Below are 23,411 nucleotides of genomic sequence, written 5' to 3'. Positions count from 1 at the left end.
AGTTGTAGGAAGGGTCAGGTTGTAAGGGGCCATCAATATTTTCAAGGATCTGCTCCAGAACCTGGTGGTGATGTTATATTTGGAGTCAGTGATGCAGCAGGAGTATGAATCACTGAGGCATCCTGGCACTGTGAGTAATAAAGTCACTTGGCAGAGGTCCAAAGCACGACTGCCTTTACCAAGTCCTGAACTGTGATGCTTAGTGCCGTAGACATAGGTCCAAGGGATATAGGTCCAGAGCGTACCACGTTCTTTAGTCCCTTATCTTATTTCCAAGAGCTTTGGTCCCCAAAACCTCACAAATTCATTTGTTATCTCAACATTCAAATTCTGCAGGCCAGTTACTTTGTTTTATGGTATTTGAATGGTTTTTTTTATTTTGAAACACACAAAATGAAAACACACATTACATGGATTAAAGACAGTCTTGAATCTTAGAATTTAAATCTAAAATGTATTCTAAAATGGATCTGCAATTCACAATTTAAGACTGGGAAATGAAAAGAGAGGAAGAAAACCAGAAAGAATGACAATCTCTAGAGACCTACGCAAACCTGTGCTTTTAATCCTTTTTAGCAAGTCAAATAAATGAAGGCACAAAAGGCTTTAAAATATACATAAAATGTATGTTTTTAAACATGGAAAATATAATCTACTTTGTACCAACAACTAAGCAGATTTGGGGTTGGGAGGTAGTTCTTTATTAAATGAGATGACTGGTCTTTAAATTCCAACAAGGGCAAAAGGCCAGAATTGTACCCACAGGTACAACAGGTGCATTCTAGATACAAGGGCAGAAGCAGTTGTTTGTTCTAGAAGGCAGAAACTGCATGTCTGGCCCCAATACGTTACTGACAGCTGATTCAAATACATTTACTTGTGGAGTTTTTTTAATCTCATATGTTTTTTAGGTGGAGTGGCCCTGGGAAACTCCTTTATTAAACTTAGACCCTTGGGCATTCTCTAACATTTTAATTCATTGATTATTAAAATTTAAATTTCTCAGGCTATATAAGAAACCTGTAGGATTTGAGAAAGCTGACTTGCTATAACAGACTTAATGAAGCCCTCTCTTTGTGGTGGGAATGCTTGGCCAATCTGCACTTTCTATAACAATCCATATTGCCATTGAGCAGGGTCCATAGCAGTTAAAGTCAAATCGCGCACCTATACTACTCTACAGAGCAATTATATCAAGCCTACGGTCAGAAGGACCTCATAAACCCATATAAAGCATTTTTTTATTGCCTTGTCATTTTATGTTGTTAAGACTATATTCCTTATAGAAATTAGACATTACCTATCTTACCTTCTGTTTGGTTTTGCTCTATGATGCCAGCCAACTAAAAAAGAGAAAAAAAATTCAATCTCCTTGTTATAATGTCAACCCAAAGCCAACTATTATTTTCTTTTCCCCATATTTCGAGGTTTCTCTTTTAATGCAATTCTTTGTTTTTATAAATAATTTTCTATTCTGATAATAAGTGTTATGCATTCTCATTATGGAAGGTTTTGAAAATGTATGAAACTATAGAGAAGAAAATAAAGATCACATATATCTCTCTCCTCAGAGATAATATCATTAATATGATACAGACAAATGTTTCATCTGAGGTGTGAGCTGTCAGTAGACTATAAAATGTTTAAGTTAAAACACCTAGGCCATTCTCTGTTTTCTGTCCTTTCTGAGGCTGAGTGTGTTTCTTGACTTGCTCACAGCGTGGGCAGGCTCAGGACCAGCCCTCCTGCCCGGGGCCAGGGCTGTCTCCACAGCTGCCAGCTCACTCACATCTCTTCCAGATCCAAGTCCACCCTGACTCGTCCTATAAGACATTTCCTTTGTGTCACCTCCAGGATTTCCAGTAATAGCCCCCCTGCCTTTCAGATATGGGAGCGCTTACCTCTAAATTGGTGAGAGCGCTCTCTCTAAATTGGTGTAGTAATATTCCCCTTTTATAAATTTGTCTTTTTTAATGTAATAACCTTTAAAAAAATTTCTGATCCTCTTTACTGTAGAACATTTGGTTATAGAGAATTGTTCACTAATTGATGAGAATAAAAAAATGACTCTCAAATATTTTATTCACATTATACAATTAGAAATTACATCAGCCTTCATTTGGTTTGGGTTTGTGTATTCATTTAACAAGGAGTTATTACCCTATGTCCAGGGTGGCAAATATTCTGCTCAAACATTTAGGGCTCCGACTCACTCCTAAATAGCACCAAACATGTGAGGTCCATTTCTGTTCAAATGTGAAGAGGAAAGCCCTTACAAGTATTTGAAAGTAAAGTGTAGGATTCCTTTCATGACCTGAAGCTAGTTAAGGAAAGCCATCTTCCTTTCTCAAATACTGATGACATACTAAAACTCCCTAGTTTCCAGCTAGTTTGATATGTTCTCTTAGTAGTTAGGATAATAGTCCACCTATGAACTAGGAAAACAGGAATCAGGATGCCTGGCTGGCTCAGTCAGTACAGCATATGACTCTTGATCTCAGGATCATGAGTTCAAGCCCCACATTGGGTGTAGAGCTTACTTAAAAAATGAACAAATAAAAAAAAATGAGAATAGCCTTAAGGTTGAGGTTTAGCCCTGTTTCTCTATTTTGGCCTTTCCCCCTGAACTACACCCAGAATCATTGCTGTGGTTCTCAGAGAACATCACTCCAGAGGTATTAGGCATGAAGGGTTGTACAATATGAATACAGTAAGTGGGAAATAATCAAAAACTCCAACAACCTAAACAGAAATCACAGGCATATCTTTTTCTATGTCAAAAAAAAATAATAATAATACTTGCAAGTAGATGCTGCTGTTGCCTAAAGCCTCTCAGTGGAGAAACCTGCGAGAAAGAAATTAATAACTGTCTAAGCTTGAAAGTGTATTTGAAAATTGAATTAATAAACATCCCCCTTTTAAGCCACTATAATAATAAGGGTTTTGTTTTTCAAAACAGTGACAAAAAGTAAAAGAGCACATAAAGCATAAGTGCCCATCGAGGAACCTTATAAATGTTATGCTTCAGGTGTTCAGCATCAGTGAAGGAAGATGAGACAGTGCATTGAATCTTCTTCATTTCTTTTATTAAATCCCTTAAGGATTTTAACCCCATGTCTCTCTCACTTTCTCCAGGCAACTGGAGGGCAAGATCCCCATTGAATTTGGACCTTCCCTGTCTCCTGAACATACAGTCTTACTAGATGGCCCAGAATGGTGGGGAACCAGGGGTGGGGGAGGGCAATTAATCATTTTACATCTTCAAACTCATATGTCATTTTCAAAACCTTAAGGCATATCAGATGACTGGCCTTCTACAAAGAGTTGTGCCATACACAGCAGAGGAGAGAATGTTTCCTTGTTCAAATGGCTGTGGCAGGTTAAAAAGTGAGCCATTTATGTTCAAGTAATCATGAAATTAGAACAACCGCACAAACAACATAGACCTCCAAAGCTCTGTATATCCTACACATGGCTGGGAATGAATGAGTGCTTAGAAGCAGCGGGTTCGAGGTAAGTGGTTAAGAGTCCAGAGAGTCAAAGCACTGAAAATCAATTCTTCCCTTTATGGATTGGTTGTACCCTCATCTTCTCTTCCAGATAGAACTCAAAGAAGGAAAAATGCCAAAGTTGTTCATAAACACAGACTTGTACATTACCTAGGACAGTAAGGGATTTTTCCAAAGTATAAACTCTAGAGTTTCCAATGACACATCTCTCTCACCTTCATATCACTGACTTCAATTCCTGAAGAGAATGAGAGAGAAAGAAAGGGAGAGAAAAAGGGAAAAAGAGAGAGAGAGAGAATGAATAAATGAATCCTACCACATCATGGAAGATGAGAAGGTAAGAGGTAAGAATAAGTCTTCTGGCCTTTGGACAAAAATAGAAGCCTGGGTTTTTATCTTCCAAAATTTAAATTTTCATTAGTTGGGAAGATATTCTTAAATAAAGTTCAACACTCCAAAAATTTTTCTACCTGCCTGAATTTGGGGACTGATGAAAGTAACTCCTGGCCCCATCTGGCTCTTCAAATGCCTGAATTCTCAGCAATAATTTTGCCTTGCCACTAGGGCATGATGGTTCCTAAAGCAGAATAGAATCTTCCTTTACCTAGAATCCCAGCTAGGATAGATCTTCAGGTATTAATTGATTGAGTCACTCATTCATGTGTTCATTCATCTATCCATTCATTTATGCATGGGCATTTATTCAGCAAATCTGTTGGACACTTACTCCATGCTAGAGAAATAGTGAGCTGAGATGACAGTAGTAAACAAGGAAGACATGGTCTATGCCTATTAGAGAGACTGAATCGGCTCTTTCCAATGTTGCAGGCTTGTCTAACATGGCTAGGTGTAAAGTTAGGGGCATCTGGGTGGCTCAGTTGGTTAAGTGTCAGACTCATGAACTCAGGGTTCATGAGTTCAAGCCCCACGTGAGTTCGAGTCCTATGTTGGCCTCTGCACTGACAGCACACAGACTGCTTGGGATTCTCTCTCTCCCTCTGTCTCTGCCCTTCCCCTGCCCGATCTCTCTTTCTTTCTCTCAAAATAAATAAATAAACTTTTTAAAAATCTGAAAATTAAAAGTCAAAGACGGATGAGCATAAATAAATGTGTCATAACACTTGCTTTCTCTAGTGTTAAATTCTTTTCCCCCACGGTCTCCTTGTACTCCATCAGCCAGAGCTAAAGTCTAAGCATGTAGCAATAATGCTTCCAGAGAATTCTAGAACTTTCTCTGTACTAAACTTCCCCAAAATTTTGTCCATTGTATTGATGCAGTAGATTTATCTTTTTATTTTATTCTTTGTACCTGCGTTGTCACGCTTACTTGTTAAGTGTATTTGTTAAAGCAGGGTCAATGTGTGGTAAGATGTTTTCCTGAAAGGTATAAAAATCATAGGTTTCAAATGTATTCTAATGAGTGTGTCCAGGGAATCCCTACAGAAATAATATGCCCGTCACGGTAGTTTTACTTAAGAATTTGGAATCACCTTAGCACTACAAAAAGAAGAATAATTTTCAGTTGTTAAGAACAACAACAAAAAAATTTTTTTTTTCTCTTCCGTAAGAATAAGAAATACTCCTTTTTGAAATGTAACCTTTCATGCTGGCGCTGAGTGATAAAAAGTTTTTATTTTTTCCCACTACTGCCACCTGGTGGACAAAGGCAATTCCTTTAGGCAGAACATAGGAATATGTCTTTATATTACCACAAGATGGCAGCACACAACCAGGATTTCAAAGTGCCAGGCTCAAAAAACGTGCAGGGTTTTTGCTCCTCAAAAAGGAAGGTTCTATTCCAACAGAAGAGGATAAATAGGAAATAATAGTACAGAATAAGCACTCTGTTCTCTTTTCCTAAAGATAAATGGAATTCCAAGTCTTAAGATCATTAGCATTTCACAAACCAGTTTATCTATTGCAATAGGGAGTGCTTCCTAAAATTTAATTGGTAAGCTGGTTTGCTTTTTAAAGGTGTTTCAAGCAAATGCATATTTTTTATCTGATTTTTTGTGAGCTTTTATTCATAGAGTATAATATTGGAGCAACGTTTTCAAATCCTTCTTTTAATAACTCTTTTCAATTAGTAGGGGAGTTTCTGATCCCTAAGAGAAATATTTAGGACATGTAGACTCTTATCCAGGCCTGAGTCACTGACTGGTTAACCAGGCATATCGCTGGAGTTCTCCAGACCAACACGCTGCCTAGTCATTCTGCTTCCCTATCACTGCAGTGTGCTAACACCTGTTAATGTTTTGTTCATCCGTATTGGTGCAGTAGACTTTTGTTGTTGTTCTTTGGATCTGCACTGGCATGGCCTACTTGTTAAGATATATTTTTCTCTTTTCCACCAAACTTTCACTGAAAGTCCTCCCTAGAAGGGATTTTACCACAAATCTGATAACAATAACTCTTACTATGTATCTGGCAGCATTCCAAGTACAGTATGATAATTAATTTATCTAACCCATAGCACAAATTTATAAGGAGCATGTTAATTAAATTTATTTTACAGATAATGAAACTGAGGCACAGAGAGGTTTAGTGATATTTTCTAGCTTGAGCAGGACTGTTGGTCTTCCTGCCCACCCAGGCTCCTGAACAGTTGCTTGGAATTATCCCAGAAGGCCTGTGGATCAGGGATAGAGCAGGGGGAACCAAGTGTTCTTTATATAAAGATGGCTCCATTAGGGATCTAGGCCTCTTTGGGCAAGAAGCAATCACTCTATGACCTTGCAGCATACTTACAAATTCTAAAGAATGAGAAACTAGAAGGCTTGACCAAAGAAAGAAGGGAAGTTCACTCTGCACAAGAGCAGAGCCAAACTGTCCCCGGTCGGGAGAGTCATGTAAATATCCTATGATAAACCTAGAGTTATATAGGCTATATAGGTACATAGCCTTGCCTTCACAAAAGTACCAGAGGGAAATTGTAGAATAAGGGACAGGGTTATGGCTGGAGAAGTGGGAGCCCTGGATTTCAGTCTCAGCTCTGTTCTGTGTGAGCCTGGGTAACCAATTAGCCTCTCTGGGCCTCAGTTTTCTCACATTATATTAAGTACATTCTCTACAGTGCCTCTTCAACAATTTTTAAGCCAAAGCATTTATTTCAAAGAATATTAGAAAAATTAGTGGCAGTATGTTTAATACACAATTGAAACATCAGTGGTCAAATGATCAGTGTGGTCAACAGGTAGAGACTACTGTCTTAATATCTTGATGAAATCTAGCTTCACTTCTGGAGTAAAAATGACAACAGTTCCTGGATTCTGCTAGGAGAGGGGCAGAATTCTCTCTACATCCTTCTGTATGGGCTTCCATACAGAAGACTTCAATTACTTGTGCAAGTAATAGACTAACTCCTCAAAGACAGAAAGACAGGTGCCAATAGCTTTGAGCATCTTCAGAAGTACATCTGGAGGTCCACCAGCGATCATAATTCAAAAGAACATTCACACTAGGATCCCTCCACCCACATCTGACGAGTTTAGGAAAGCCGTTCTTACACATAGACACAGCTTGCTGTTAGGAACAGCCTGGCTTATACTAGTTTCACTAATGCTGAATTGTAGCCAAACATTTTCAAGATCTCAGACTCTAGGAAAATTGTGCCCTTCTTATAGCCATCATAAGAAAACCAGAAAACAGTATGCTGTTTGAGGACTTCTCCTTGTGACCTCCTTTGGATAAACAAATGGAAAATCTGTGAAGGAAATAGACTGCACTGAACCCCAAGGAACTGTGAAGACCTAATTCTAAAGTTCTGACCCCTTTGTGTTAAATCGGGTAATAATTTAGCTACTCAGACTCTCTGTTGTTTTAACAGAGACTCTGTTAGGAAGATGCCTGGCATATATTTATTTTTCTCATATTTCAGTAATTCTAAATCTGTTTTGGCCCATTGTGCATGCAGAGTGCCTTCATGCATTGGCTAAACTACAACAAGGGGCAGTAGCAGAGACAGCCCCTGCTCCATGGAACTCACAGTCCAGTAATGAAGACAAGCATTACTCAAAACCTCAGACAAATGTATTTAAAATTAAAACTGAGATGAGTGTTATGAAGGAGAGCAGAGCTTATAAAAAAAGGGACTGAATTTTACTAAGGGGACTAAGGAAGCCTTCCCTGTGGAAGTTATAAATGAATTCTAAAGGAGAAGTGGGATTTCTAGTAGTGATAACATTGGGCCATCAGCCCTACAACAGAAAAAAACATTATACCCTGGAGAATGAAGGAAGGCATGTGGGCTAGGATGCAGAGATGACAGACATTGATGAGGCTGGAGAGATGAAGGGGTAGAGTCCTAGGTGCCATGCTAAGGATTTGGGTCTTTATCCTGGAAGACACAAGAAAGCATGAAAAAGTTTTAAGCAGGAAAATGAGGTAAATGGATGTCTAGTTCAAAAGACTCTCTTTAGCTTCAGAGCTCAGTCAATTTACTTCCTTCATGAAAGCGTGTCATTGAGGGGTTCAAGGCTACATCCTGATCTTCAGAGAAAACAGTCCATATCCCACAGCCATGGTTTGGACTCCTGTATCTAATTAACCATTCAGTTGGTCCTGTGAGTCAATGTGGTATCCTATGGAAATTTTCCATATTTACTTCTAAAGATCAAACAGTATTCTAGTTTAGTTGATAAAGATAGTCAAAAGGGAATTCAAGTATTTGACTTGTATGAGCTCTTCCAACCCTGAGATTTACACATTCAACAAGTATTTATTGCACACATACTGAATGTCAGACTCTAATGCAGGCACAGGGATACAATAATTGACAAGACATACACTGCTTCTGCCTTCATGGAACATATATTCTAGTGGAGGAGATAAACTCTAACCAAGCAAATAAGGAAATGTATACAATGATACCAAGTAGGGATAAGTGTTAATAACATTAATAAATCAGGGTAAAAGAATGGAAAGTGACAGAGGGTACCATTTTGATAAGGTGATGGGAGAAGTCCTTCCCGAGTTGGGTCATTTCAGCAGAAATCTGAATGAAGTGACTGCCTGGGCCATTCAGAGATCTGGGGGAGAAACATTCCAAGCAGAAGAAACAGCATGTGCACAAGTTCTAAAGTTGGAATGGATTTAGTTAGAAGAAAAATATGAAGGTCGATTGGCCTGAGATGAACCAACCAGGGACAAAATGCCAGGATGGGATCGGAGGCTAGACACATTCCATCATTCCATTAAATTGCGGTCAAGAGTACTTTTACCTGCCATTCTCAGAGTTCTTGTACTTGTCTATACACATAACATGTAACATCAAATATTTGTAGTTGGAAATTGTTTTTGCCACCTCCGACTGCACGTTTGTTCCAACAAAACAATCTCTTTCCATGAGCCTTTCTTTCAATCTCTACCAATATGTGTTTCTATTAGAATGTTCTTTCTACCTTTTGTCCCATTCTCCTTTCAGTGGAGAGTACCAGATTACCTTTGTGCTTATTTTCAGTTGATAAAAAAAAAATTTTTTTATCTGTTTTTTGTTTTGTTAAATGTTTCTTTTTTAGAAATTGGCACCACCGTGCACTTCAAGCAAAAAGGTATGGCTCTTATTTCTATATGTTAAAGAATATCTTCTATGTGTTAAAATTAAGATTTCATAGCATATATTGGGGTCTTATACACTTGAGTTCATTTCATCTCAATAATTTGTGATAATAATTTTCATAACGTATTTGCCACTATGTTTCCCAAATTGCAAACTTTCTCGTTCACAAAAAGCCCATAACCCCTATATTGCTCTTGGTAGCTATTCATTTTTAAATCTCTGGAACTGAACAAGTTATTCCCTCTCCCACTTTCCATGTGTGGCCGTGGTTAATTCTTGCAGATCTGCACTTTTGGCAATGTTCGCTGTCCAATGACTGGGCTCTCAGAAAAAATATAGAGCCTACTTTACTGTGTCTTGTTGGCTATTAAAATGGATACATTGCTAAAGGAAATAGAGTAGTGTTTCCTAATATGAAGCTCTTGAACACTTAATATTCTCTCCTGCCTCAGTGTTCTCCCAGGTCTTCAGATAACCTCCCCTTTCTTCAGTACACCCAGACTGCTGCGGTCTCCCAGGAACTACTCCACATGCCTCCATCAGCCAGCCTCATGGCACAAAAATCACCCAGGTCTCCCTGCAAAGACAATGCAATCAAGTTAAAGCTTCATGAAATGCAAACAATTACCAATTCTGAGGCACCCTCCTTAGAAATCCAACAGAAATCCTTACAGAGTCTATCCCCAGACCAGAGTCACAGAGAAAGCTGCATGGCCAGACATTACCCTTCTTAAGTTCTCATGACCACTCACTTGGATTGGTAATTGTCTCACCTGAAAATGTTTTCTTCTCTGAGTCTCAAAGGCTATGAGATAGCCAAGGTCCTTCTCAATAGTGAAAACCTATTATTGTGGGACTTAGACCCTACTAGTGACCAACAGCCACAGAAATTATGGGCCCTTTGGGGAACCTGAGTGGCTCAGTCAGCTGAGCGTCTCACTTTGGCTCAGGTCATGATCTCATGGTTTGTGAGTTCGAGCCCTGAATTGGGCTCTGTGCCGACAGCTCAGAGCCCAGAGCCTGCTTTGGATTCTGTGTCTCCCTCTCTCTCTGCCCCTCCCCTGCTCACACTCTGTCTCTCTGTCTCTCTCTCTCTCTCTCTCTCTCTCTCTCTGTCTCTCTGTCTCCGTCTCTTTCTCTCTCAAAAATAAATAAATATTAAAAATTATGGAGCCTTTGTTGCTTACTCCCAGGAAAGGTTCAGCACCTTGTGTATGGCCAGCTCTAACAAATCTTCACAGAAGGCAGCAGGGAAGAGGACATCAGAAGTACATACATTGTACCAAGATCATTTGGTACAAGAAAGTGTAAACTCCTGTCCCCTTCAGACCTTATTCTTTCCCCAATGCCATGATTATCAATTACATTTGAATTTTAAGTGGTTAGTGTTAATGGAATGAACATATGATTCCTCAGGGGGTTGGTATGGATGGAGAAATTGGGCGTAGGGTTTTATTTCAAAGACCATTGAGATAAATTCCTAGTGTCACCCAAAGGGAATCTAAGCATTAGCCTAAAATTTCAAAATTTTGCATGCCAAAATATTTGATGCTGTTGTGATGGAAAAGATGTGATGGACGTTACTGTGAAAATACTTCAGGCTTATCCAAGACTGACTTGTAGGAGAAACCCAAATTTAATTCTAAGGTACACTGTTCAAATTAAACATCAAAAATGACTCTTCAATTCTCCAGCCTGGAGATTATAAACTTTAATCCCCCAATTCATTCACCCAGAGGAAGCTGTACTGGCTGAACGTGGTGAGCAGGTGGCGCCAGAGTCAATCTTATCAGGCTTTCCTTTAAACATGGCTTCCCAACGGGGAAGTGCCTTAGCCTGCATATCCGGGTAATATCTAAGAGAGATGTATATTATTTTTCTCCTTTGCTTAACAGTTGTCTTGTATTTTGTCTGAGTTTTTGTTTTATTCTCAGTCATTCGGTCAGCCCTTAATAATTCTAAGTAGAATTCAAACTTAAACTCACCTAGTCTTCTTTCTTCTTTTCTTGTGTGGCTGAAAACAGGAATAAAACCGTTACAGACCTTGATGCCTTAGTGGCTGAAAGGAATGCCCAAGGACCACTGAGGCTGTGATTAATGATTAATTTTTAAAGAATGATTATTTTGAATAAATCTAGTCCTACATTCAGGAAAATGAGCCCTAAGTACTCAGGAGAAGCAACAGAAATGCACTGGCTAGATTTGAATCATAAAGCATCTCCAAGTGTATGCCCTCTAAAGCAGGTGTTGGAAAATCACCTTGTACTTTCTTTGAGATTTTACTGAAAGACAAATCAATTGGCAGAGTATCCTGCATCAGATCTGTAAAAGACTTGCCAAAAATCCACATATCCTGCAATTTCAGGATGTTTTATCAACCTTGTCCTTAATCACAAATTCCCTTTTAAAAACATTGTTGTGACAAAGTGCAGTCCAGCATTCACGCTGATACAGAGTCTCACTTATAATCCTGTCCTGGGGTCAAGAACCTTGACCTGGTGTGTTGACTCAAGATTCTCAATCTTGCTATAGCTGAATTTTGCCCCATCAGGTCAAACTTTAAAAGCCTTGACCCAATTCACAAACCAATACCTTTGGTTCAGAGGTATTTCATGCCTTTCTGTAATCCAACCTTCTATAGTTAATAGCAATAATGATGATGCTACCATTTATTGCATGGTTACGAGATATCACACATGTAAGTGTATGCACACATACATAAACACATATAGAATGTGCCTAACTGCCAAGACATGATTTTTGTCTGTTGTATGAAAAACATGTAGCAATTTTTGAATTGTGGTTCTATTTGCTCATCTATTCTTAAGGCTAATTTATGTTTACAGACTCTTGCTTTCATTATATCTGTCAGTATATAAAAGCACTTGCTGAGCCTGGCCATCTGGTGTGGGAAATAAGATTTATCATTTGCATTTTCACAAATAAGCAGAAATTTCATAACTATGAACTAAAATGTAATTAATGATTTTGCTGATTATTCTTCCCTGAAATAGCCATTAACTGAAGTAGTCTCCTATGCAGTCATATATATCTATAATTGCATACACACTTGTGATGGTTCTCCAACTCTCATTCATTTACCCGTGCATTTTTTTCAAGCTATTTGTTTACTCTCAAAACCAATTATGAAAAGAGCATGTCATATAAGCACATCAAACAGTTATATGAGAGCACTTAATAAATAATAATTGATAGAGATGAAGATATCTTTAATAGATCCACAAAATGCATTTCAAATATATAATAATAATTCTACTAAGGATAAAATTAAAGATTATTAACACAGTCATACTGGGATCCCTATATATATCATAGACTAGCATGTGAAAGTAACAGCCAATTCTCAATTACATGTATTAAAAGACTAGTAATACACGTGTACATTATATCATATGTATATATATGAGTACGCACATAACATATATACTTCTCTTTGTATCTGCATATATATGTGTGTAGATACATTAGCAAGTATGTTATATGTGACCATGTTTATTTAGGTCCATATATGTATATATCATGTTTTTCAATGATGGAATTTTTGCTTTCTCAAATATTTACTGCCCTTCAAAAAAAGTGTTAAGACTAGGGTTTTTAGACTTCCCCAGTTACTACTCAACTCCGAGATGTCTGAGAGATAATCTAGCCTGTCGCAGCACTAAAAATGAGATTAAGGAAATAAGCAAAATTAAACTCTTTGTAAAATCCTTCTGTTTCACCCTATCCCTAAGGCAAAACAAAAATCATTTTTGTTTAGTCCTGTATGGCCTCAATTTGTGTATAGTCTTTCTCTGTTTTGGAAGCTGTACTGACAACACTAATCCAAACAAATGTGCCATAGAGTTCATGCCATTTAAAGCATACAGAGGAATTAAAATGATGGGGAAATGCACTGCCATCTGGCCAGAAGGCCTGGAGAGTGCCCACTGAGAGAGCTTAAAGGTCACAAAGGCCAAAAATGGTGGTGGTGAAGGGCATGGAGGGTAGGTTAAGGAAAGGCATTGAGCTGAGACTCCAAATGTTTGTATTCCAGTGCCCGGGCAACAATTACCATCAGGTACTTTATGCACACACATAATCTTCTTGAGCCTAAATTCCTCATGAAAAACATGAAGGTAGCAAAAGTGTCTTTTATTAACATGATCCTACAGCCATTCAGAAAACTGCAGAATTGACTGATTGAATATTTAAATTGTTTACTCCGCATTTCCATAGCTTTCCAGATAATAAAGCTTATTTTATACTATGTTTTATACTTTATATTTTATACTTATTTTATACTTACTTTATAACTATGCTGTTCACAGTTTGTATATCTTCATATTTTTATATTAAGTAATGTTTTTAATATTCTCAAGAAAACATTCTAGTCAAAAATATTCTATTGAAAATCACTTGTTCCAAGATAATGGTTGCCTCCGTGTTGTTTTGTTTGTTCTGGCTCTTGTTTTAAACGAACCCAAAATTGATTTGACAGGAGACTCGCTGGCACTCCTTCCCCATGTAACCACTCTGTAGTGGTGATGGGCAAAGACAGGAGCCAGCTGCCCGGGTAAAAGCCTCAGCTCCTCTGCTCACCAGCTGTGTGAATTTGTGCCGTAGATTTAACCTCTCTGTGCCTCTTATTATCTCACTGTGGAAAAGGGTCCATTATAATACCTACCTCGTAGCATGGTTATATGCTTAGATTGGTAGAGCATTTCTGACAGTACCTGGTAACAAGTGCTGTGTAATTGTTGGTTTTGTTGGGTTGATGTTGTTGCTATTATTTATATAGAACACAGATTAGAACATTCTTGAATTCAACATTTTCCCTGTTATCTTACATCTGATCTGATATAGTTGTAGACAATTTTGGAAACATGTGCACACCAGAGGATGCTTCCATTGCACTTGAAAACCATCATAGGTTTAAACACGCATGGGCACACAGCACACTCACATGCACCTTCATTCACACACACTGATCTGCATATGTGACCTCAGAACTGCAAAGTGACCCATAATTAGTCACATTGATTTCTCTTTTGAACATCATTGTCTAAGCATACAACCTTAAATCTAAAAATCTCTGTTGTGAAAAATACCGAGATTTTCTTCTTGTAATGGATCTATACAAACAGAACTATACAAAAGGAGAAAATGGAGCAAACAAAGCATAGGGGACAAGCTCATGGGACTCACATTTTCTGCCCCAATTCTCTTCTCTCTGTCTACACAAATCCCTTCTCCACTTTCCTCTCCATTCCCATCTCCCTCTTAGATCCAGACCCACGTCCCCAAAATCGTATCCATGTTGGGAAAACTCGGATGACAGTGGGAAACAACATAGACTGCCATTCCAGGGTGAATTCTGGGCACGTTCAAATCTCAGTTCTGCTTCTGGTTTGGACTTGCCTCTCAACCTCTCTAGGTTTGCTGCTGGTGGTGGTGGTGGTTTTTGTGGTTGCTTTTGCTTTTGGGTTTTTAAAGTGTCACATGAAGAATTTGGACCAGATGATCTCCTGCAACCTCTTAAGACTCTACAAGGAGTTGACTTATTTTCTAGCATATAGCTAAGGCGCCATCCAGCCATAAATGTTCCTTGGAAACAGTTCCCCTCCCCATTAACAAATAAATAATTACTGCTTCCCCCTGAGAAATGAGAGTTTCGGATTGGCTCTATGTTTTATTGATGGAGATCCTGTGATGAATCAGCTGGAGGAGCCCGTGTCTGGCTGCTGAAGGACCCTCACCAGTGCTTGGAATCTTAATGAGTTCTGGCATCACAGTGCTATGCAGGGCACAGCATGCAAGAAGAGGTTGGGTGAAGAGGAGCCCGCTGCACCAGCAGACACATCAGCGATAGCCTTCTCCAGCAAGAGTAGTTTGTATTCAAATGTATTTCAACCACTGATATCCCTTGAGATACTTAGAACTCAAGGAGAAGGATTTAGGAAAGACTGTGAGCCCTTCCTGGGCTGTACACAAGCACTGACTTTGAGGCACAGCCCATTCTTACCTCTGATACTGTCAGCAGTCAGCTGTGACATAGAGCAGGCTGAATGTAACTTCTCTTTTCTTTCTCTTTTGCACTGCAGGGCCTGGGTCGGTGAGAGGAATAAATGGATCCATCAGTCTGGCCGTACCACTGTGGCTGCTGGCAGCATCTCTGCTCTGCCTTCTCAGCAAATGTTAATAGAATAAAAATTTTAAAATAATTTAAAAAACACACAAAAATGCGTTACACAGGATACAGAGAGAGAGAGAGAGAGAGAGAGCAAGATGGGGGGAGACTGTTTATTTCACAACTTTGTGTGTTTATAAATGGAGGGGGAAATAAGAAAACGAAGAAGAAAATACATAAGTCCATCAATAAAAATTTCAGTAAATCAGGGTGGGAAAAGTTCTACAAGGATATGTGTATATCGATGCAAATGTATTCTATACAAAGACCACATCATGCTAAGGACACCCGGATGTTGTAAAAATAAGACAAGTGAAGAAGTATCAGATGGATGTTAACCACCCCCCCCCCCCCCACCACACACACACACACTTTATCCTTCCTTCATTCTTTTTCATCTGTGGGGAAAGAAAAACTAAGGTCTTGCCTTTGGTGTCTATATTTCCATCATTTTTTTATTCTGTTTTTCATTTGAGCTGACTTGTAGCCATTTCAGACTATCAGTGGAATCCATGCTGGAATCCGTGTTGAGCCTTTATCTGGCTTTCCTGCCTCCACTATCTCCCCAACTTTTAAGACCATTTCCTCCCCCTTCAGTGTGTTCTATCTCCTCCACATCCATCCCTGATACTCCGTTTTATTCCCTCCCCCGAACCCCCTGGCTGCTGCTTCTCTTCACAGCCCCCCCCCCCAGCACTAGTCATGCCGCAAATGCTAGGAAGTGCCATTTTAATTTTCTCCACTGTGCGTGCGTGCTCAAGCCTCTCGCTCTCACGTGGGTATACAAGTATGTGAGCGTGTGTGTCTCTCTCTAAAGCATGCCAAGGGAATGGTCCATGTGTACATAGACTCATTGTGCTGTAGATACTGTCCCGCATTGTAATTGTGAGACGCGGCTGTGACAAGTTGCTGGGGGACATGGTGGAGAAGCAGGCATGGAGCAGAGCCCCCCAGCACCCCTCCATGGCTGTCACATGACATCAGTGTGTATTCACACCAAGCTGTGCCCCTTTTAAGGGCAGAACCTCATATTCCTCCTAGTCTAATCATCAGAACCCAGTCGAGAGTCACTCAGAATATCACTGTAAATGAAAGTGCCTACTATTGACGGGGTGAGCAAACAGTAGAAAGAATCAGTGACGTCAATGAGGTGACCTAGGAGAGAAGGTTTCTGATTTCACTCTTGTTTCAGGAGTCTGAGGAATTCATATATTTCCTGGCTTTTTGCAGGCTTGGACCTGCTTTGCTGCAGGAGTGAGTAGCATGTGTTGAGTAAATCCCAAGAAGCAGAAAGGTCTCCAAGTGTTAACTCCCAATGAAAGGATGATGAGCCACATGGAGATCCTAAGCAGCTCTGTTTTGCCCCCTCCCTGAGCTTCACCTAACACTGCATTTGGCCCATGGATTCCCCTGAGCAGAGATTGTTTCCTATATGGAGAGTGAGCAAGGCATGAAAAGTAGACAGATGCCCACATCCCTACTCATCTTGCGGAGATGTGGGCAGAGCTCTGTACACAGCATTGACCATAACAAGAAAGAATCCATTCCTTGTGCTCCTTTGCAGATTTTTGTCCTGATGTTGCAAGCTAATACTTTACTTGGTGGCTTGCACGATCTCCCTTCTGCCCCACTGGTAATGTTTGCAGTACCATTGTTCATACTGGTTCATCATTATCCTAGGCCAGGCCACTGGGATATATTCCACCTTCCCTGCTCACTTTTGGCTTCTAGTTCCTGAAAGATACTATGGGGGATATGATGTCTGAGTTTACATCAGCAAGAGTCATCTGAAATGTTAGTTCCTTAATCAAAAGATCTGGGAAACTTGTAATAATTTAGGCAGAAATTGTATGCATACCACAACATTTGGTATCACTGCAGCACCAGGATGTTCTTAGGAAAGGTTTGCAGAGAGAGCTGGCTGTAAATATCTTTGTCAGGAAACCAACCATTGCTTTCGCTTAGACTATAGGAGGCATTGGAAGTGGCTCAACTTATGAAAACACAGATTATTGCTGAGGTCATAACTGAATGTATTTCAGAAAAGCCAAATATGGTACCTCACCTAGTTTTGGAACCTGAAAAATAGCTGTTACATGTTATAAAACAGAAAACTTCCTAACTGCGAATAGAAAAAGGAAGAGACAGAGAAAGGAAGGGAGGAAGGGAGAGGCAAAGAGAGGAGACAGGAAAGAGGGAAGGAAAGAAAGGGGAGGATTTGAAATTTCTGATAGAATTTATTAATTAAAGGCTCTTGGCAATGAGCCTTGTCTTTGAAGGTAATGATCTCTTTGATGAGCAACATTTTAAATCTGTTCTAGGGGATTCTATTGTTTGTTTTAGAAAGCTTATTACCAGCCTTCTTTTGTGATTTTGCCACTTAGACATGAAACAGAAGGGCAAACAAATTGGGCTTGAGGATGGATAAGAGTATTTGTGGCAGATCCTGGCATAGGACAGAAATTCTTATCCAAGAAAGTAGCTACTAAAATATAGGGAAGGTGAGCCATATTCCTATCCAGCATCAATTTATTGACAATCGGGGATTTCTCTAACATTTTGGTCTTAGTACAGGAATATAAGTTTATCATCCTTGATGATAAATGTTCCCCATATATTGAAGAGCCAGTCACATCCCTAAGTGGAAGCTTAAGAGGAACTCACGCTAATTTAAAGATGTATAAGAAAAGAAAAGTAGTAGGAGTTAGTTCAGTTTAGTATCAGTTTCAGGAACAGATCCTTGTGGCATGTGACACATTTTAATCATACACCTAGATTTCTTATTGTCTCCACCCTATCATAAGGACAAGGTCTTGGTTTTATGGAAGGAGATTCTCCACTGAAAGGAATGTCTGCCTTGTCAGCACCATTTGTTCCCTGAGTTTTAATATAATGGAACATATATTAAACATAATTAAACATTTATTGAATATTGTGGTGTTTGCATATATCTCTGGCAGGATCTGGGAATTTAAAAACATTTGTCCTGGCTCCTGTTTCAGAGCAAACATTGGCCCCAGAAATCTCCTAGGTTTGAGAATGTCTCTAAGCAATGTGAAGAATGGAGGAGAACATAGTTTGGAGGAAGGTCAGAAAAAAGGCAGGAGCCAGAGGACTGACACCAAGAAATTGAGTCTGAACGTGGGACTTCTTGGAATTTAGTTCATCATATTGCTATAAATCCCTTCAAGAATCTTGTCCGTTGGTAGTCAAAACTTGAAACCCTGCACTGAAAAGAACCAACTGGTTGAAAACAATACCATGAGAGGAGCGAAATTCATCAATTAATCTGAATGACTAATATCTTTCATGTCCTTTGTATGCAAAACGACACGCCACCATTCTTAAAATCCTTAGATCCGACCTTCAGTTAACAAATGCAGAAATGACCTTGACCAAGGGCACTTCCTGAAGAATGAGAACTATCCTAGGTTTTACAACTGCAGAATTATATCCTCTGTGCAATCGTTCATCAGAAGGTGTTGCCTTGTTGGAGGAAAGTCTTACTTGTTTTGAGACATCAAATCCCTCTGCCCTTAAAAGAACTAAGGCTTAGGGGAAACATTGTGCTTTCTCATGGGGAAGAAATGTCCTATTGACCTTTGCCTTCTCTTCCAAGTCAGACAGACTTCTCCCTTGCCATGGGCATTTTTTACTACATATTCAGTCAACTGGGGCTATTCATAGAGACCTTGTAAAAGTACTCGTGATTTTCATGTTCTTGGGGAGAGAAACAAAAATCTGTTTCTCCTCCAAAAATGGACTTACCTCCTTTGCACACAAAAACTAAACTCCTCAGCATGAAATTATTTGAGTTATTACCTACCAAGTTGTTAGCTTCTTAACTACTCCAGAGTCACATTTTCCATCCCCAGGTTGGTTGTGGTTTGACTGTTTCTATTGACTTGTCTCCCAGAATCCCTCCTTTTGTTTTTTGCAGGCCTTGAATTATTTGTGGAAAAATAATATATATGTGTATGTATTTTTTTAATCTTATCTTTACAGATGCTATATTTACAATATTGTATGTATTATAAGACAAATCTAGAATGATGGTTTAAACTTAAAAGGAAGAAAAGAACTGAATCTGGTCAAAAAAAGAGAGCTATGCTTCATTTAGAAAGATAGAGAGCCCCATTTTTTTTCCACTTTGTAATTATTTGTTTAAAAAGAATTTGTTTGTGGACCAAGTTCCATGGGATTAACCATGGCCTTATTTTTCTCTTCATCTTCATAACTTATTTGCCTGGATTTAGTCTTGGTCACCAATAACTATCGGTTTTTATAGAAATATAAGTGCAGTGCTATATCTGACCTATGAAAATTATTAATATTTTGAAGACAAATGTGAAACATACCACAAAAATAGTGAGATAGGACCCTAAATTAAGAAATGGAAATTCAGTTCAGGAAACCTTCTTTCTTACATACTTAAAATATTTCTCTTCCAAAGACTACATTTGCCCCAGTGATGTAAATTTTCCGTCATAGTTGACATTATATCTGTAAACATCTCACTAAATGCAAAATGGAGTTTACATTTATGTGCATACTAGCAGAAGAGAAGTAAACTATTCTCATTTGCATGTAGCTGTGTTGTCAAATGTGGCCAACTGAAATTCAAGAGAGAATTTGTTTTCATGCAGCAATGTACATCACTTTCCTCTTGGCAAGGAAGCTGGTGTTAACGTTAGGTTTAGGTTTAACATTTACACCAGTGCAAATGTTTATGGATATTATGGAAAACTTATTTTAAAATCTTGATTTCCTTTCAGTGCATTTACATACTGTGTGCTGATTAATAAATTAGGCACCAATCATGTGTAAATCAATGTAAATCACTAGTTTATGTACATAATATAAACGATGTAAACTTCATTTTTTCATGCAGTGCCCAAGTTCAGCTAAATCTGTGAATCTTAAAGAAAAAAAATCAAATAAAAATAAATAAAAACTGAAGCATTTCACAGGTCAGAATGGGAAGGAGGATGACTAATGTCCCAAACAAGAAGGTTGCCTCAGCGAAAGGAAGTAGACCCACAGGAGCTATTAAAGGTTCACATCCTGCTCAAGCCTCAGGAGGCCACCTCTTTGTTCCCACAGGAACTAAGTGGAGTTTCCCCCAACTGCAGCCATAGTTGTCTCACCTGACCCCAAAGCAAGGGAAATGAGGAAATAAAGAGGAAGGAGTTTTAAGGGCTCATGTGTCTGTTGCATCTATTCCCAGTGTCTTCTTGTTACTTCTTACCGATCATCTAAGATGGCTTCTTTCAATAGGTCCAAGTCACCCACAGCGTGGTGAGCAAAATATTACTGTTTTTATTTCTCATCGAGCAAAGACATCAGGAAATCTTCTTTGCCATCGTGATTCTAAGAAATCGTGGGATATAAGAAATATGTTCTATCCTTGAGAAACATCTTGCCAAGTTACCCTAGGAAATAACTACTTTTACTTAATCTAATAGACCTACCTATTCTGAAGGGTCTTTCTGAAGGGTCTGATGTGTTTAAGAGAGAGAGAGAGACAGAGAGAGTTTCTACAATTTGAACAACCACAAAAAGTCATCAAAGAGATGACTTTGGGGATCACGTGAACTTTCTGCATGGACGGTTATAGAAAGAAATTTAGGTCAAATTAACATTACACTTAAACATTACACTCCTCTACCCAAGATAAATGGCAACTTTAAGGTCAAGCAGAAAGTTAAAAGAATTGGACTGTAGCCTTGGGTCTGGCCACAAACAAGCTTAGGTGACCTCAAGTAAGCCATTTAGCCTTCCTGAGACTTGGTGTTCTCATCCTGAAAGTAAGGAATTTGGATGACATCTCTAAGACCTCTGTCATCTCTAAACTCTGATCCTGAATAAGAATTTAATAATCATATAAGATGTATTCAGCTGATTATTCCAAGCAGCTGTGTATCACCTCCACGTAGGCCTCTATACCAGCTTCCTTTCTCAGAACCATCATTCCATCATCTCCATTTCAAAAGCCAAACCTTCTAGAATACAGGGTCCCTGGACTGGTTCTAAAATTCTCTTCTGATCAAAACTTCTTAGCAATGTAGAGAAAGGACACATCCAGATTATACTGAAGGCACTGAAATAGCTGGGGTTGTTTCCTTATAATATATAATCTAACGTTTGAATTCTCTTCTAATAACCTTTCAGAAGAAGGGAAATAACCAGATTGAGTGTTATGCATGGAACAAGTGAGGATGTTGTGCATATGACAGGAAACGTCAGTTTTTTTTTTCTCATCCTGGGCCAAGTGCCTCATTACAGTAAATGTGTGTCGTTGAAAACTTTTTGCTTGTGCTGATGGTAGTAAGCATGTGGTCTCAGGCAGGTTTAAAAGGCTGTTCTGTGAGAAACAGGCAAGACAATGCATTTTGTTTTTGGAAGGAATTTCTCATGGCAAAAGTTTTCCCTAAACTTGACTTTATAGCCTATGAAGTCAAGCAAGAAGATGGAGAGAAAATAAGCCTCATTTTTAAAAAGAACAAGTCGATACCATTTAAAGATGACAAGTTGAAAATAGGACAAAAATAAACACACTTGAGGAGGTTACAGAATTGAATATAGTAAGAGTTGTTGTGAAGGCCAGAATCAAATGTGCAAGTTCTCTGTTAAGTTCTCTGAGAAGAAGGCATACAGAAATGATGTTTCTCAGGCTGTTAATGAGGAATTGCTTTCTTGTGCCATGTTCTGGATGGATTCAGCACAAGCCCACTTGTTTTAACCCATCAAAGTGTAGCCCCACAGTATCCTGGAGGCTCAACTTAGCATCTGTCCAACGGTAGCTTTTCATTCATTGCCTAGGAGAACAGAAAGACTCTGAGTCTCTTATGTACTGAGGACCAGGGATTATTCATGACTTCCCAGCATTAATATCACTTGATGTAGATGAGGGTATGTGATGTGCTTAGACTACTTAGGAAGCTTTTTTAAATGGATGAATGGCCTGCCCATAGGACAACTCCCCATTTCCATGGTTGTTTCAGAGGTGTCTCTTTGAGTGGTGCTCCTGGATCTACTCTTACAGCTACATTCTTCTCTGTACAAGCCTTCTCTATGTAAAGCCAGGCACAGAGTAAAACTCTGCTTCTTGCAAAATGAAGAAAATATACGAAACTGTTAGCTTCATGGCACGTGGCAGTAATTCTAAGCTTATCTGTAGCCTTTTCTGGACCCACTTCCCTAAGTCTTTGCTCTTCACCAGAGAATGTAAATGGTTCATCCTGGTGATTATGGCCAGGTCCTGCTCCCTAAGTATTCACTGGGATTGGGGGAAGGTTAAAGGGAAAAAAAAATGTAGGGGGAGAGAAGCACGGGACAAAACCTCCACCTTCTCTCCCCCCACACTCCTCCACCTTTTCCTTCTCACTGCTCTACTGAAGGGTGTATAAATCCTGCTCTTGGTTAGAATTCTCCTTATTAACAGTGTTATATACATATAAATATATATATATATAAATATATTCCTTTTTTTCAGCCCTGTAGACATAAACAGAAATTTTCCTTGATGATACAAACACATGGCCATTTTTTGTTTGGGCTTTTTGTTGTTCAAAGTTTATTTTTGTTTATTGGATGGATTTTTTCCCTGGATACTAGCTCTGTGAAGGAAAATAAAAAGCGCAGTGTGTGTAAAAAAAAAAATTAAAATTAAAAAAAGCTTTTTTTTCCTTTCTTTTAAAATGTATTTAAATTCTGTTTCTCTCTTCTGTTACTTTACACGTATGAATGCTCTGCTCTTCTGTGATCTTAAAGCAAAATGAAATAAACGTGAAAAGGAGATGTGTCTTCATTGAACTGAGTCAGTGATCTTGTGGTTGACTGCACTGCCCCTTGGAGGTTTTCATGAATAAGACAGGAAATGAAGCCAATGATGGTGCAAGTCATGTGAGGAAGGGGTGGACAAAATACTGAAGAATCACTGGAAGGCTATCAAATCTCTTTTATCACAGAGAGGAATGTGGTATTTACAAAAATTGTCCTCATCTAAGCAAAGAGATTCTCTGTGGGTTTCTCTTTCTCCCTTAAGGGATCATAAGAATGAATATAAATTACCATTGGGAAGCTACAGACAAAGCATTAAGAAGTTCCAGATTGTTAGATTTGAAAGAGATCTTAGGACATGGTCCCCAAAAACCAT

At 38.9% G+C, this 23,411-nt stretch overlaps 1 protein-coding gene across 2 annotated transcripts in view; it reads left to right on the top strand.

Annotated features, from left to right (window-relative positions):
• LOC122492270 (limbic system associated membrane protein) overlaps positions 1 to 23,068 on the top strand; it is a 660,170-nt gene extending 637,102 nt beyond the window's left edge. Inside the window, exons 8-9 of one of the 2 annotated variants that reach the window (XM_043595988.1) lie at positions 9,026 to 9,058; positions 15,168 to 23,068. In XM_043595988.1, the coding sequence (XP_043451923.1) occupies positions 9,026 to 9,058; positions 15,168 to 15,265 (131 nt within the window). In that variant the 3' untranslated portion in view covers positions 15,266 to 23,068. The remainder of the gene's footprint in view (positions 1 to 9,025; positions 9,059 to 15,167) is intronic. The other variant, XM_043595989.1, reaches the window with a different exon arrangement.
• Positions 23,069 to 23,411: the final 343 nt, after the last annotated feature.

This window comes from Prionailurus bengalensis, chromosome C2 (genome assembly GCF_016509475.1).
Source record: "Prionailurus bengalensis isolate Pbe53 chromosome C2, Fcat_Pben_1.1_paternal_pri, whole genome shotgun sequence".
NCBI classification, from domain to species: Eukaryota; Metazoa; Chordata; class Mammalia; order Carnivora; family Felidae; genus Prionailurus; species Prionailurus bengalensis.
Note: the sequence above shows the minus strand (reverse complement) of the source record. Positions and strands in the feature narration are given on the sequence as shown.